Here is a 14,009-nt window from a genome sequence, read left to right on the forward strand (position 1 = left end):
TGGAAATGCCATGGGACCAGCGGGCCGGGTGGCGTCTGGTGCCGGGATGGCTCCAGGTGCCGGGGCGTGTCACATTTGTTGTCCCTGAGGTTGGCCCCCCGGCTGTGAGGCCGAGGACATAGGGAGCCAATGGGTGAAGGCCCTGGTGAGGGACGTGCTGGGGGCCAGTGCATTTTCCATGGGTGGAGGGGCTGCCCTGCACCTGGGGGGCTCCTCAGGGCGTCCGAGGCTGTGGTTATTTGGGCCTTGGTCAGGCCTGCGGTTGGCGTGGGCACCTGTCCTGCCCCCACCCTGGCCTTGGAGTGGGGGCGACAGACTCCTTTGGCCTTCCTGTCCCCCAGCCGGGGAGGTGCGTTTGGGAGAAGATTTTGTACGTATTTGTCACTTGTATTTATGCGTTTTTTTTTTTTTTTTAAGATTTTATTTATTTGACAGAGACCACAAGTAGGCAAAGAGGCAGAGAGAGAGAGAGGAGGAAGCAGGCTCCCCTCGGAGCAGAGAGCCCGATGCGGGGCTCGATCCCAGGACCCTGGGATCATGACCCGAGCCGAAGGCAGAGGCTTTAACCCACTGAGCCACCCAGGAGCCCTGTATTTATGCGTTTTAAACAACGTCTCGGTCACACACGAAGTCACTTTTTCGCTGTCAGCTCTGTGAGTTTATAGACAGACGCAGATGCGTGGCCACAATCCCAGGTCCGACAGTGGCTGCGTGCCCTTCTGCTGGCCGCCAAGCCTACCCACCCCCTGGCCCACCACTGCCGAGCAGCTTCCTGTTCCTGGGCACCTGCGAGTTCTGGAAGGTTCTAGAAAGGTATCCCCATCTTCCTGAAAAGGCCTCTGTCACCCAGGAAGCGATCGGGATTTTCCAAGCGCGTTACCTGAGTGGATGGTTTGCGCCTTCTACGCCCTCCTGCCATGGACGGTTTGTCATCCACGTGGCCACGGGGGACACTGGGTGGCTTCTGCTTCCGGGTAGTTTTGAATAAAGCCCTCCAAACACCCACGCGCAGGGGTTTTTTCAATTTTTCATTTTTCTCATGTAAACACGGAGGTGTGTGATGTTAAATTGTCCGGGAAATGAGTGTGTCCCTTTCTGAGAACCCAGCACACGGTTCCCAGGGCCCCGGCCCCGCGTTCTCATGCCTGGGCAGCGAGGACTTGGGGACGGCGACCCGCAGCCCTAGAGCTGTGGCGTGTCTCAGAGCGGCCTCGCCTTGCCCGTCCCTTGACTCACGGATGCGTTTTCCCATGTTTGTTTTCCACCTGGACGTCGTCTTTGGTGAAGTGGCTTTTCAAATCTTTGCTCTTTTTTTTTTTTTTTTTTTTTAGTTGAACTGCTTGTTTTTCTTATCATTGCATCTGGAGAGTTCTTCATAGATTCAGGATTTAAGTCCTTTATCAGATGCACGTTCTGTAAACATGGGACCTGGCGGCGAGCTGGGATCCCCTGAAACCCAGCGCAGGCGGCCCTCAGAAGCCCCCCTCCTCCCCTCCCTCCCCGCTGCGGGCCCTGTAGGCCCCTCCACGCCGGAGCAGTCGGCAGCGCTGGCCTTGCCCGGGCCGCCCGCCCCCGATCAGAGGTGTCTGGGTCGTGTGCCCCAAGGCCAGCAGGTGGTCCTCCCGTGGAGGGCGCCGTCTGCCCGCACAGGACAGGTCACGCAGGAGGCCTGACCAGTGAGCCCCCAGCAGCCCACGGTGCCGCCCTGGCGACACTCACGCCCGCATGCTTATGCAACCTTTGATAAGACACTTGTGACGCCATAATCCACCCTAAGCGGCGGCTCAGCTCCGCCCTCCAGACCGGCCTGGAGACCCGGTGCGTGCCAGCGGGGCCTAGAGTGAGGGGTTACCCAGGCCTCTGATGTCCCCTCCGTCACAGCTGGGCTGACCCACGGTGACTCCACTCTTGTGTGTGGTGTTTTGGGGGGGTATGGACAAGTGAGGACTTTGGGGACCCAGACCCTGAGTAGGGTCCATGAGCTGGAGCACCCCCATGTGGCCCGGGCCCCCGGCCCCCGGCCTCAGCCAGTCCAGAGGTGGACGGAGGCCAAGATGAGGTCTCTGCTTGGTCCTCGGCGACGGGCTGGCAGGTGTGGATCGGAGAGGTGAAAGGGGAGAGTCCGCCTCTCTGGAGCCCTCCAGGAAATGACCCCCGGGGCTGGTGGGGGACCTTGCGTGGCTGTGCAGGACAATGGACAATGGGGGCTGAGTTTCCGGAGCCAAGTGCATCTGCTGCCCCACGGCCCCTCGGCTAAGCCCGCTGGCGGGCTGGGCTATAAAGCCTGGCCTCCTGGGGCTGGGATTCCCAGCCGGGAGCCGGGGGGGCAGGCATGGCCTTGAAGCGCGTCCTGCTGGGCCAGGTCCTGCTGCTGCTCTGGGTGTCCGTGGCTGGGGCCGAGGTTCTGCTGCAGCCAGATTTTGATGCCAAGAAGGTAACAAAGGCCCCTGTGCTGTGGCGCGGGTGGGCATGGGGGCTGAGCCCCACGGGATAACAGGGTGGCACCCACGGTGGACTTGCTCTGGGCCTTGAACCCGCCGACCCTCGGACCCTCTCTCCATTTAATCCTGGAACAACCGTGTGGGGGTAATTACTGACCCATTTCACAGTTGGGGGAACAGAGGTCATGCGACCTGTCCAGGTAGGTGGCAGAACGGGGATATGGGCACGGAGAGCCCCAGCTGCGTGGTTCCAGACTAGCCTGTGTGGCCGTGTGCTTCGTGGCCCCGGTCCCAGGGCAAAGCCACCGAGCTGCTTTGCAGTTCTCAGGCCGCTGGTACGTGGTCTCCGTGGTCTCCGACTGCAAGGTCTTCCTGGGCAAGAAGGACCACCTGCTGATGTCCACTAGGACCATCGAGGCCATGGCGGGGGGCAACCTCAGTGTCCACATGCAGTTCCCTCGGTGAGTGTGGTGGGGCTGGCGGTGGGGGCGGGGCGGGCCAGCAGCTGAGAGTGAGCCCCGGGCTGTGCCCCCCCAGGGCTGACGGCTGTCACCGGCTGGACGCCGAGTACCTGAGGGCCGGCTCCGAGGGCCACTTCAGAGTCCCAGGTAGGTCCTGCCCCGCCTGCCCTCAGGGACCCCCGACAAAGCGTCTCCATGGCGTGACATGGACGGTCCTTCTACCTGGGGCCAGCCCCCGCCCCTCACCATCTCCTGCCCCACCCCTCCTTCCCTCCACCTTCTGCCCTTTCCTTGAGCCCCGAAGCGGAGGCCGGCGTGGGTGGGGGTCTGTGCGCGGGCCCCGGGCCCTGCCCCACGGCTGGCTGCCCCTCCCTCTGCAGCCCTGGGCTACCTGGACGTGCGCGTCGCCGACACGGACTACAGCTCGTTTGCCGTGGTCTCCATCTACAAGGAACTGGAGGGGGCCCTCAGCACCATGGTGCTGCTCTACAGTGAGCACCCGGACGCCCGCCGCCCTCCTTGCCCGCTGGCTCCTGCCCACCTGGCCCTCTCCGCCCCACCTGGGGCCGCCCCCCCGCCCCGTCTCCCCCCGGCCCGGCCCCTCAGGCCCGCCCCCCCTCCTCTATCACCCCAACGGGCAGCCAAGAAGGAGGGGGTGTGGCGGGACCCCGCAGCTCTTCGGAGAGGGGAGGAGTCGGCGCGAGGGGCCTCTGGGGGCCTTGCCGCCCTCTGGCCCCGCTGCCGGAGAGCCGAAGTGAGGCTGAGGCTCCGTTTTGCTGTAATTTCTGAGGGCAAAGTGGGCCAGGGGCTCCCCGAGGTGCAGAGGTTGGGGTGAGAGCTAGAGACTGCTTTTGGGGGCTTGAGGGGTTTGGGGCCCAGGGGGACATGGCCCTGGGGAAGACCCAAGCCCTGCCAGTCTCCCAGACACCCTGTGTGGATTAGGAAAGGACACCCCTCCGGGCGGCTTCAGTCCCCCTGATTCCCCAGCCAGGCAGGCACTTTTGAGCAGTGCACAACCTGCTCAGTCTTGGGTGATGGACCGGCTGTCAACTCTCAAGGAAGAGCCCTGAGGCCCGGAGACCTCCACCCCCTCCCCTTCCCTCACCTCTGTGAGCCTCAGAGACCTCTGCCCCCTTCCCCTTACCTCTCTGTGAGCCCAGAGACCTCCACCCACCCCACAACCTCTGTGGGACACAGAGCTCACTGGGGCCCTGCTCTGCCTCAGGCCGGACCCAGGAAGCAAGTCCCCAAGCTGTGAAGACCTTCCGGGACTTCTACCCCACGGTGGGGCTCGCGGACGACATGATGGTCATGCTGCCCAAGTCAGGTGCGCAGGCCCCTTCCCGACCCCTGGGAGTGAGCCAGACCAGGTGGTGTCTCTCGTAAGGCGGCCCGCAGCCCCTCCTCCTGCCCTCGTACACTGAGGAGGAGGCTATGGGCAGCCGGGAGGGAGAGGCTTTCAGGGGCTGGGGCTGTTTGGGGGCCCAGGAGGTCAGGCTGCAGGAAGCTGTGGGCGGTCCGGCCAGCTCAGCCTCTCTCTCTTCCTTCCCGCAGACGCGTGCTCCTCTGGGGACAAGGAAGCTCCCTGACACCTGTGGAGACCCACCTCAGCCCTTCCCAGGTACATGTGAGGCAGGGTGGCCTCTCCGTCCTGTTCTCCAGGGCCTGCGTGGACAGCCCTGGGCCGCCGCTCTGTCTGCTGCTCTGCACGTGTGGATCCCACTCCCCCAGCCCCCACCCAGCTGCCCAGCCGGCCGCTTCCATGCTGGGCCATGATTCAGGCCTCAGCTTACATGCTACCTCTTCCAGGAAGCCTCCTTGATTTCCTAGGGCTGCCTTAACAAATTACCACATATGACACAAGTTTGTTCTCGCCACCGTTCTGGAGGCCAGAGCCCAAAGTCAAAGACTGGGCCCGGCTGGTTCCTTCTGGAGGCTCAGGGCTGCACCTTGGCCTCTCCCAGCTCCTGCTGGTGCCGGCGGGCCTCGGCCTCCCTTGGCTTGTAGCCCCCCTGCTGTCTCTGCCTCGATGGTCACACGGCTGTCCTCCCTCTGTGTGTCTGTGTTCAAATGTCCCTCTTCTGTCGAGGACACCGGTCACGGGGGCCGGGCCCGCCCCAAGTCCACGGCAGCATCGTCTCCGTCCTTAACCGATCACGTCCGCAAAGACCCTGTCTCCAGGGAACGTCCCGCTCTGAGGCCCGGGGTGGACGTGAGTCCAGGAGATGCTGTCAGTCCAGTGTGCTGTGTGTCCCGCAGCCTCTGGCTACCTCCCTGGGGTACTAGGCCTTGGAATTGTCTAGGAACCTGGTCTCCCCCGGAGGGCCCCATGAGACGGGAACCGCCACCTTGCTGGCACTGCCGTTATAGGGTTATTGGGACATGGAAGTAGGTGGACTCTTGGGGACACCCTCCCCCCAAGTAGAGGCTAAGAAAATGTCCAGCCCCTTACCAAGTTCACAATGAATCATTTGGGAACCCACATAAGACAATAAATAACAGAAGTGTCAGAGGCAGCCCTGTGGTCCTTCCTGGCCTGTGTTTGTGTGGTGGGACTCCTTCCGCGTTCCGAAGGGAGCGTCCCGCCATCCCTCCCGGCATCCACCCCCCCGCATCCATCTCAGCATCTCCCCCAGGATCCATCCTGACATCCCTCCCGGCATCCCCCCATCTTCTCCCCCCGCATGCCCCTGCCATCCCCCCAACATCTCCCTCGGCATCTCCCCCTGCATCTCCTTCAGCATCCCACCCCTGCATCCTCCCGCCACCCCCCCAGCACCCCCCCACTATCGCCCCTGGCATTCTGCTCTCCCTGGCCCGGCTGCCTATTCACCCAGGGGGCGTTGGGCTGTTTCAACTTCTCGTGTGTCTAGAAGCTGCTGCCAACCCCTGGTCCCTCGGTGCCCCACAGGTGCTTGTCCTGGTGGGAGGAGAGGGGGAGGGACATGCCAGGTCAGCCTCTGGGAGGTTCTACCTTTGGAGAGTAGGAGCCCGGGGGTCCTGCTGTGGGCCTCGCCCCAACTTCCAGGGTAAGGCGTCCCACGTGGACCCCCCTCTCAGGGGCTGAGTCTGGGGGTTTAGTTGTGGTTCAGTGGCCCTTGTGGGGCTTTCTTGCCATGCCGGCCAGGGAGCAAGCAAGGGGCTGGAAAGTGTGTTGGGGTCCCCAGGACCGTGGGAAGCCACGGTGTGCTGCTGGCCTCTGGGGCCACTGTGGTGGGCTTCTGCAGTTGTGGAAGTTTCGACGGTGGAGTTAGCTCTGGCCTTGCAGGCAACGCGTGCCGTGGATGGGGGCAGCGAGAGGCTCTGAGGAGTGTTTGTTGAATGGGTGTCTGGAGTGACCGGGCCTTTCCTGTCTGTGCAGGGTGAGCTGGAGCAGCAGACCTTGTCGTCTGAGTTATCCAGACCCACCGTCCTCCTGGGTCACCCCCTCCTCCCCAACCCTGGGCCTCCCTCTTGCCCTCAATAAACCGATTCCGCAGTCCAGAGGCTCCTCTCCTCTTTGCAGGGGCCCTTGGGGAGGGCGCGGTGAGCCCTGTCTTGATCCAGGACTCCTGGGGAAACTGAGGCAGGGAAGTGGGCATGCGGGAGACGCTGACCACTGGGCACCTCCTGGCTCGAGGGGACAGGAAGCTCCAGCCCAGCCTGGCACCCGCGAGGGGCTGTCCCCATAGGCGGTGTCTGACGCCACTGTCCTGGTCCTCATGGGCTCACGGCACCTTCAGGGAGCCAGGGTGCCCTATGAAGATCGCCTCGCCGTGGGGGCTCCGCGGGGCACATGCAGCCCCCTGGCCGCAGGAGCTGGGGCACAGCAGCATAGGGGCCTCGAAGCAGGGCTCACAGGGGTGTTCCCTCCTGCTGCTGGGCTGACCTTGACCTTGGCTCTGTCATATGCTCCACGGTGGACCCCTGGACACACACAGTGAGCTCGCTGCATTCCTTACTCAGGAAACTGAGGCATAGAGAAGTTGTTGACTTGTCCAGCCTGGGGCCAGGCTGAGGCTGAGGCTCAGCGGTCAGGCTCCAGGGCCTGGGCTGCATGCGGACACTCCGTGAGATGCTGGGGGAGAGAGCCCTCCCTGGGGACCCGCCGTTCTCCTGAAAGGGGCTCAGCACATCCAGGTTCCGTCCAGTGCACACACTTTAAAGGGCCAGGTGAGGCGACAGGAAGGTAGTGGGGGTCCTGCCTCATTGATCACAGGTGCCCTGCAGCCTTCCCAGGTCTGGAGCCGGAGGCAGTCGGCCAGATCAGATGAAGGGCATCTGTGCTCATCCTGCTCCTGGTCACCCAGAGACAGCGTCCCCCACACTTCCTGTCCTCCCTCTGTTGCCTGGCCAAGCACTGGGGGCGGGGGGACCCTTTCTCATCAACCCGGGCTGGGCCAGCTTGCGGCTCGGATCAGCTAGTCCCAGATCAGCCTCATTGCGGGGGGGGGGGGCCCTGCTGGTCCTGTGGTGTGGTGGGTCCCTCGGTCTCCGGCGGGCTGGCCAGCTCTGGGCTTCCCTGTCCTGCCTGGACGTTCCCACACCTGGCGGACCCTAAGCTGACAGCCTCAGTGGAAGGACAGTGCAGCATCCAGGGTCCAAGGCGGCCTGTCTCCCTTCGGAACAGGAGCTGCCCTGTACTGGACCAAGCCTGCAGCCCTTCCAGGGTGTACTTTTCTGGCCCCGAAGCTGGGAGGCTTGCCTCTTACTGGTCTAGAACCACAAATGCTGGTCCTGGCAGGAGTTGCTCTGGGCACCCTCGGACCCCTCCTGGTCACGTGGCACCCGTCCCCCTGCTTTGTGGCCATTACGGCTGGGAAACCAAGGCACACGGCTTGCCCTGAGCCACACAGCTGGTCGGGCCAGGGCCCCTGTCCCTGAGGCTCCTCTTGCCAGGCACTTAATCTGGGAAAAAATCTACTGTTGAGGGGGGCCCGGCCGTACTGTTGTGGGGGGGCCCAGCTGGGGAAGAGCCGGCTCTGGCCTCCCACTGCCCTGGCTCATGTCCTGGCTCTGCTCCTCAGGTCAGGGGCCAGCAAGACGGGGCCGTCTCAGGCCAGCCTTCTGGGTGGTGGGTCGTGCCCGGCTGTGTGCGGGCCTGACTGATCCAGGCGAGGACAGGCATGGGGCCTGGCCTGGGGATGGGGCTGTGTCCTGTCACGGCAGACGGTGGACGAGGACGTGGGCCCCAGGAAGGCGGCTCCCCATGTGTGCCGAGATCCCTGAGACGTGGCCGTCCACCTCCGCCCCCCCTCCCCCGGGACCTCTGTGCCTCTCCCATGCTGCTCCCAAGCTTCCCCTCCCACGGGGACCTCCGCAGGGAGACGAGAACCTGCCTTCACTTCCCCACTCAGCTCAGTGAGCTGTACCAGGCCCTCGGAGCCTCTCCTGCCCCAAGGCTGATCAGGAAGAGCTTGAGAGCCGCCATATGCGGGGCGAGGAAGGTGCTCCGAGCCCGTGGGTCTGGATGCGTCTGTCGGCCCCTATGGGGTTGGAGCTGTGGTCCCAGCTGTCCCATGGTGGGGGCCTCATCCCCCTCTGCTCAGGCGGCCCCTCCTGCCATGCCCACATTTGTCCCAGGCCAGGAAGCTGGCATTCGTGTGGGCTGACCCCACCCCGGTGGCCGTGGGTGTCCCCGGGGCGACTTCCCGGAGGGGTCTCGGCCACCTGTGCTGATGACCGTCTCAGGCTCTTGCGCAATGCTCCCCCGCTAAAAACCCAGGTTCCGGGGAGCAGAGGCACCGCGAGCCACGATGGAGGCTGGGCTCCTCACTGTCGTCCTGCGCGTTGTCATGGTGCAGGCGCACACAGCCTCCCAGGACCTGCACCTGCAGAAGGTGGCCTTTCTGTCTTATGTGGGGGGTCGGGGCAGGGAGGAGCCTGAGTGTCCAGCCCCCTGCCCCCCAGCCGACGCCAGAGCAGCCTCATCAGGGGCCCCAGGACCACTCCTCCCCAGGTCAGCCCGGACAGAGCAGGTGGCTGAGGGTCTGAGCCTAGCCTGGCCGGTCACCCGGTCCTTGAGAGGGAGTGTGAGCAAACACCGGGACCGACAGGGCCAGAGCCCTCCCCGAGCTGCTCCGTGGGCAGCCGGCTGGTCCGTCTGGGGCTCAGCGTGGACCCTTCCTGCTCCCGGATCGGTGGGGTCCGTCCCCTGGGAGCTCCAGAAGGCACAGGCCAGGTGCCTGGGAGCAGCCCTGCTGTACCAGGGCTCACGGGGCCGCACTGTGTGGCGACCCGAGGACACTTGCCCAGTGCAGGGAGCTCGCAGGGGCTTCGTCCGAGACCCTTCTTCACAGGTCTGTGCTGGCAGCAGAGCCAGGAGCGCTTCAGAAGAGCTCAGAGAGGACAGGCGCTGGGGACGTGTGTGCTTCCCTCTCACAAAGCGAGCAGTTTCCGGGTTCGGACAGAAGTTCTGGGCTGGGGTGCATTTCTGAAGGCAGGAGCCCCCCCACCCCAGCTCCCAGAGAAGCTGTACCTCCCGTGGGTGCCAAGGGCTGCTGGCTGCTGCCTCCCCTCTCTGGAGCTCCAACTGTCGCTGCTCCTGGCGTCCGGGCCCCACAGAATTCTGTCTGATGGGCAGAAGGGACTCCTCGAAAGGATGGTGACTGCTGTTTTGCCACAAAGACATGCTGACCTTTCGGGGACCACCGGCGCCCTGCTCTGGGGCCCCGGAGGGTCTGCCACTGAGGACAGGGCTCCGGCTTCTCTCTCCAGATTGCAGGATTCTGGCGGGAAGTTGGGGTGGCCTCCAGCCAAAACCTGGCACTGAAGACCCCAAAGAAGCTGGAAGCCTTGTTCCTGACCTTGAGTGGACGTGAGCTGACTGTGAAGGTTGCATATAACAGGTGAGGGGTCCTGGGGCCCCTGGGAGCTCCAGTAGGAACAGGCAGGTGTGGCCGAGGGCCTGGCAGGGGCCGCTCCATCAGCTGCGGCTGTGGGGTCTGGACAGGGTCAGCCCCGCTGTGTCCAAACCCCCAGACCTTGATCCCCATCCCCAACACCAGAACCCCCAGGATCCTGGAGTTGTTACATGTAGACCTAGACCTTCAATTCTCCCGAAAAGAAGCGGAGTGTTTTGATAAGGCCCCATTAGGTTGTAAGACACAAAAGCAGCCTTGAGGCTCTTTAAGGCCCCCGCTCTTCACCTCCCCTAGCCTCGCCCTGGCCCGAGCTCTCCCGGGTACAGACACACCGCCGGGCCCCTCCGCCCCTGCACGCCTGGGATGTGCCCAGCAGAGAGAATGCAGGCTGGTATTTTCCTGATGAGCACCCTGCCGTCTTTCAGCTCAGGAAGTTGTGAGACAGAAAAAATAGTGGGCTCAGAAATAGACGTTTCAGGGACATTTGCTTTTCCTGGTAAGAACCCTTGTCCTGTCGCTACAGTTACAGACCCCTGGCCCTGCATACCAGCTACACTTGCCTTGCTATTTTTCCTGTGCTGTTCCCCATGCTGTTCCCTGCACTCCTCTTCAAGCCCCAGGTGCTCCCATTCTCTTACCACCAAGTGGGTCATCCTTCAAGGGCTGTTCTACCTGTCCCCCCAACGCCCTGCCCAGCATGACGGGAGGGTCCGGGCCCTGGGTGCGGAGAGGATGGAGTCAGACCCTGCACCCCGCCTCCGAGGTCTGCCAGGTTGCGAGGTAGCCGTCGGCATGCCTGCGGCCTCTCCCGGGCCTCTTGCTCCCAGGCCACAGGGAGATCCACGTGATAGACACGGACTATGAGCAGTACGCCATTTTGAGGCTGTCCCTCCGCTGGCAAGGCAAGGACTACCATGTGCTCAAGTATTTCAGTAAGTGCATGCCAGGGTCGGGGGCTGGGCCTGCAGCTGCCCCCCTGGGGACGGCCCAGCCCAGCCCAGCCCACCCCGTGCCCCCCGCAGCTCGGAGCCTGGAGGATGAATACGGACCAGGCTTCCGGAGATTCCGGGACTTGACTGCAGATATGGGGCTCTATCTGGTGGCCCGGCACGGTGAGCCCCAGGCCTTCTGGGTGGGTGCTAGGCTGGGGACCCTGAGGGCGGGCAGGGGACCGAGGGGCCTGTCCGGCCGCACCTCACGCCGCCCCGTCCCGCAGGGAGATGCGCCGAGCTCCTGAAGGAGGTGAGCCTCGCCCCGGGCTGCGCTGGGCCCCCGCCAAGCTGAGTCTCCCACCCTGACGGGACCCCAAATCACTCTGGATCCTGGGCCTCCAGGGTGGGGGCGCCGGGCTGCCAGAGGGGGACCCGCGAGGCTGGGGGCTCGCGGGCAGGGCTGGGAGAGGGAGGGGAGGAGGTCGGGTCCTCGTCCTGCCTTTCTGGCCAGCCGGGCACTCTCATCCCGCCCGGGGGGTGAGTGGGGGGGACACAGGCCCTGTGGGCACCATCTCGGGTTCCCCGTGTCCCACCGGTGCCAGGCCCCCCAACCCCCTCTGTCTCGGGGACGGTGACCCTGCCTTTGCAGGTAGAGAAACTGAGGCCCAGGGCGGCTTTGGCTCGCGGTCATGCAGCTGGGACACGGGCCTCCCCACCCCCCAGCCCTATACCACTGCCCCGAGGGGCGTTTGGAGGCCAGGCCGTGCCCTGAGGCCCTACCCTTCTGTGTCTCAGGAGCTGATCTAGAGGAGCCCTGGGCCAGGCCGGGATGCTCCGATCCCCGTCCCTCTGGCCTGTCCTGGCCCCGGGGGGCTGCTGGCCCTTGCTCTGAATAAAGCGCACTACCGGACCCGCTGCCCCGAGCGTCTTTCTTGGGGGAGCAGGGCTGTGGGGGGGATGGGCGGGGCTGCCCGGGAAGTGACAGCAAACCCAGCTATGTGGTGGTCTGTGGGCGCCGCGACCACCTCTGGGAACGGGAGCCGTTCATATCCCACCCCTGGCTGGGTCTTTGTCCCGGGAGGGCTGAGCTGCGGGGAGGCCACTGGCCGGGCTGGCTTCTGGTCCGTTCCCTGGTTCTTTCCCTGTGGAGCCCGGGGACCACACAGCTCCGTGCGGGATGACGGGGCCGTCTCCGTCCTTCCCGCCGGGGTCATGCCCAGCCCTGCCCTGCTCAGAGCCCACGGGCCAGGCTTCCCGGGCGTGTGGGCCCCGTGGTCCATCCCAGGCTGCCGTCCTGCTCCCGGAGAGCCTGAGCGGCCCCAGGCAGAGCAGGCAGCCAGTGGGCTGAATGGCCTGGTGGGCGACCAGGATGGGTGTGAGGAGGGACGTCCTATACGAGGGACCACGTTGGAGCCTTCTGGACTCCTCCAGTTCCAGAACATTAAAAGGTGTTTGGACCTGGCCAGACCTCTGGTCTGTCGTCTCCTGGGTGACACGGCAAGGCTCCCCTCCAGGGTCCTGCAGGGGTCTGCGGAAGGTTCCCTGGCCATGGCTGGCTCTAGCGAATCCTGGGGCTCTGCCCTGCTCTGCTCTGCAACTCCGGCGCGGACAGGCCGGGTTCCTCAGGAGCTCGGCGGCCCAGCTCGTCTGTCCGGTGGAGACAGATCCAAGCGGGTCCTGCTCTGGGGGTTGCTGGGGGCCGGGTGGTCCCGGGTGCCGGGAACCCCCACTTCTGCTAGAGGAACAAAGGGAGACCTTCCCCAGGCTGCTGCGTGGGGCGGGGGGATGGGCGCCAGCGGGGGCGGGGGGAAGGGCGGGACCTCCGCTGTCCCCACACACTTCACTTACAGAGCACCAGCCAGCGCAGACACGGTTAGGAAGACCGGGTGGGGCGATGGCCCGGGCTCTGCCCAAACACGGAGCCCCGGTGCCAGGTGTGGGTGAGGGGTGTGGGGGCGGGGGGCCAGCAGAGAACAACCAGGACGGGGAGGTGCCCCGGCGGCCGGCCATCCTCCCTCAGCCTGGGCCAGCTGGTCCCCATGTCCTGCGGTCAGGCCGCCTGGCCCCGCTGCCTCCGTCGTGGGGAAGGTGGGTGGATTCACGAGCCCCCATCAGACGGGCCGCTGTGGCTGCGGGGCTCCAGGCACCCATCTCCCCGCCGCGCTGGGACCCGACAGTCCCTTTCCTGCTGCAGGTCCCCTTCCTGCCGGCCCCACCTCCCCGGCCCATCTCCCCGGCTCCATCTCCCGGTCTCCGGCTCTCTGGTCTCTCTCAACCAGCCCCTCACGATCTGGATCCTTCCTGCCATGTGGTGGGAAGCCCCCGCCTCCCCCTGTCTCGTGACTGCAGGGTGAGGACAGGGAATAGCCCTTGGGGGCGGGTGTGGGGTTCAGGGCAACGGCACCCGCCTGCCGGGTCAGCTCAGGAGGAGCCTCATACCCTCTGCCCTCAGCTCTTCACCTGTAAGATGGGGACTGTCCCTGCCGGGGGCGAGGGTGCAAAGGTTTGGGTGAAGAGAGAAAGTCGGGTGATGGGGCCGCCCTCGGCTCCTGAGTCGGCAGGACGCCGCTGCCCGGCAGTTTGCTGATGGCTGTGGCGTCTTTAAAGGCCTTGGCGGGCAGCCAGCTGGGGGCCGCCGGGTCTGGACGTCCCAGCCCTTCTGGGCAGCTCAGAGCCCTGGGCTGTGCCCGGCTGCTCTCCGTCAGTGCTGCGTGGGCCTCCATGTCCTCCGTCCAGGCCCGGCTGGGGGGCCCTTGAGTGCCTGTTCTCATGCCTGGGGCATGGCTAGGGCCCTGAGGGAAGACACCAGGCCCCACAGGAAGTACCACCACCCAAGGAGAAAGCTGAGGGGATTCTAGGCGGCCGTTTGGCCCCGTCGCCCTGATCAGGCCCTGCCTGCAGGCCTCACCCAGCACGTATTCCCAAAGTGCTTTCCAGGGGGTGGCTAAGTCCTGGTGTCAGGGCGTGCTCAGAGTCACGTCCTTCCTCTCCTGTCTCTTCATCCTGGAGGCCAGGCACTGCCCTCCAGGCACGGGGACATGCATTCTGAGAGCCCAGGGCGGCTTTCCTCCCGGGGGCCTGCGGCCCAGCTGCTACGGTAGCTGAGCAGACAAATGGACACGAACTGACACTGGGCACCCACTGGGTGCTTCTCCCTCTGGCCGGCCTGTCTCCTGGGTGGGTGGCCGCCAGCTGGTCTGCCACACGCTGCCTCACCTGCTCAGTGAGGCCGGCCTGGGCCCCTCCCCAGCGCCCACGGAGAGACATATAAGCCCAGGGACTGACTCTGAGGCCGTAGCTCCTGTGGCTTTGGGGAGCCGGTCCCCGGTGCCC

At 64.9% G+C, this 14,009-nt stretch overlaps 2 protein-coding genes across 2 annotated transcripts; both read left to right on the plus strand.

Annotated features, from left to right (window-relative positions):
• The first annotated feature begins 2,332 nt into the window (after nucleotides 1-2,332).
• Nucleotides 2,333-4,518, plus strand: LCN15 (lipocalin 15). The gene is made up of 6 exons (XM_044264206.1): nucleotides 2,333-2,434; nucleotides 2,763-2,902; nucleotides 2,979-3,049; nucleotides 3,283-3,393; nucleotides 4,128-4,229; nucleotides 4,457-4,518. Exons 1-6 carry the CDS (start codon nucleotides 2,333-2,335, stop codon nucleotides 4,489-4,491), a joined length of 561 nt encoding a protein of 186 aa, XP_044120141.1. The 3' UTR covers nucleotides 4,492-4,518.
• A 4,119-nt stretch (nucleotides 4,519-8,637) lies between these two features.
• On the plus strand, nucleotides 8,638-11,028 carry LCN8 (lipocalin 8). Its single transcript, XM_044264362.1, has 6 exons — nucleotides 8,638-8,721; nucleotides 9,599-9,729; nucleotides 10,170-10,240; nucleotides 10,572-10,676; nucleotides 10,767-10,856; nucleotides 10,961-11,028. Exons 1-6 carry the CDS (start codon nucleotides 8,638-8,640, stop codon nucleotides 11,026-11,028), a joined length of 549 nt encoding a protein of 182 aa, XP_044120297.1.
• The last annotated feature ends 2,981 nt before the right edge of the window (nucleotides 11,029-14,009 follow it).

The sequence above is a fragment of the Neovison vison genome, chromosome 9 (assembly GCF_020171115.1).
Source record: "Neovison vison isolate M4711 chromosome 9, ASM_NN_V1, whole genome shotgun sequence".
NCBI classification, from domain to species: domain Eukaryota; kingdom Metazoa; phylum Chordata; class Mammalia; order Carnivora; family Mustelidae; genus Neogale; species Neogale vison.

Coding starts and splice junctions, on each gene's coding strand:
- LCN8 (XM_044264362.1), top strand. CDS start 8,638: ATGGAGGCTGGGCTCCTCACTGTCGTCCTGCGCGTTGTCATGGTGCAG. Junction 10,677..10,766: donor CCATGTGCTCAAGTATTTCA/GTAAGTGCATGC, acceptor TGCCCCCCGCAG/CTCGGAGCCTGGAGGATGAA. Junction 10,857..10,960: donor CTATCTGGTGGCCCGGCACG/GTGAGCCCCAGG, acceptor CCCGTCCCGCAG/GGAGATGCGCCGAGCTCCTG.
- LCN15 (XM_044264206.1), top strand. CDS start 2,333: ATGGCCTTGAAGCGCGTCCTGCTGGGCCAGGTCCTGCTGCTGCTCTGG. Junction 3,050..3,282: donor GGGCCACTTCAGAGTCCCAG/GTAGGTCCTGCC, acceptor CTCCCTCTGCAG/CCCTGGGCTACCTGGACGTG. Junction 4,230..4,456: donor GGTCATGCTGCCCAAGTCAG/GTGCGCAGGCCC, acceptor TCCTTCCCGCAG/ACGCGTGCTCCTCTGGGGAC.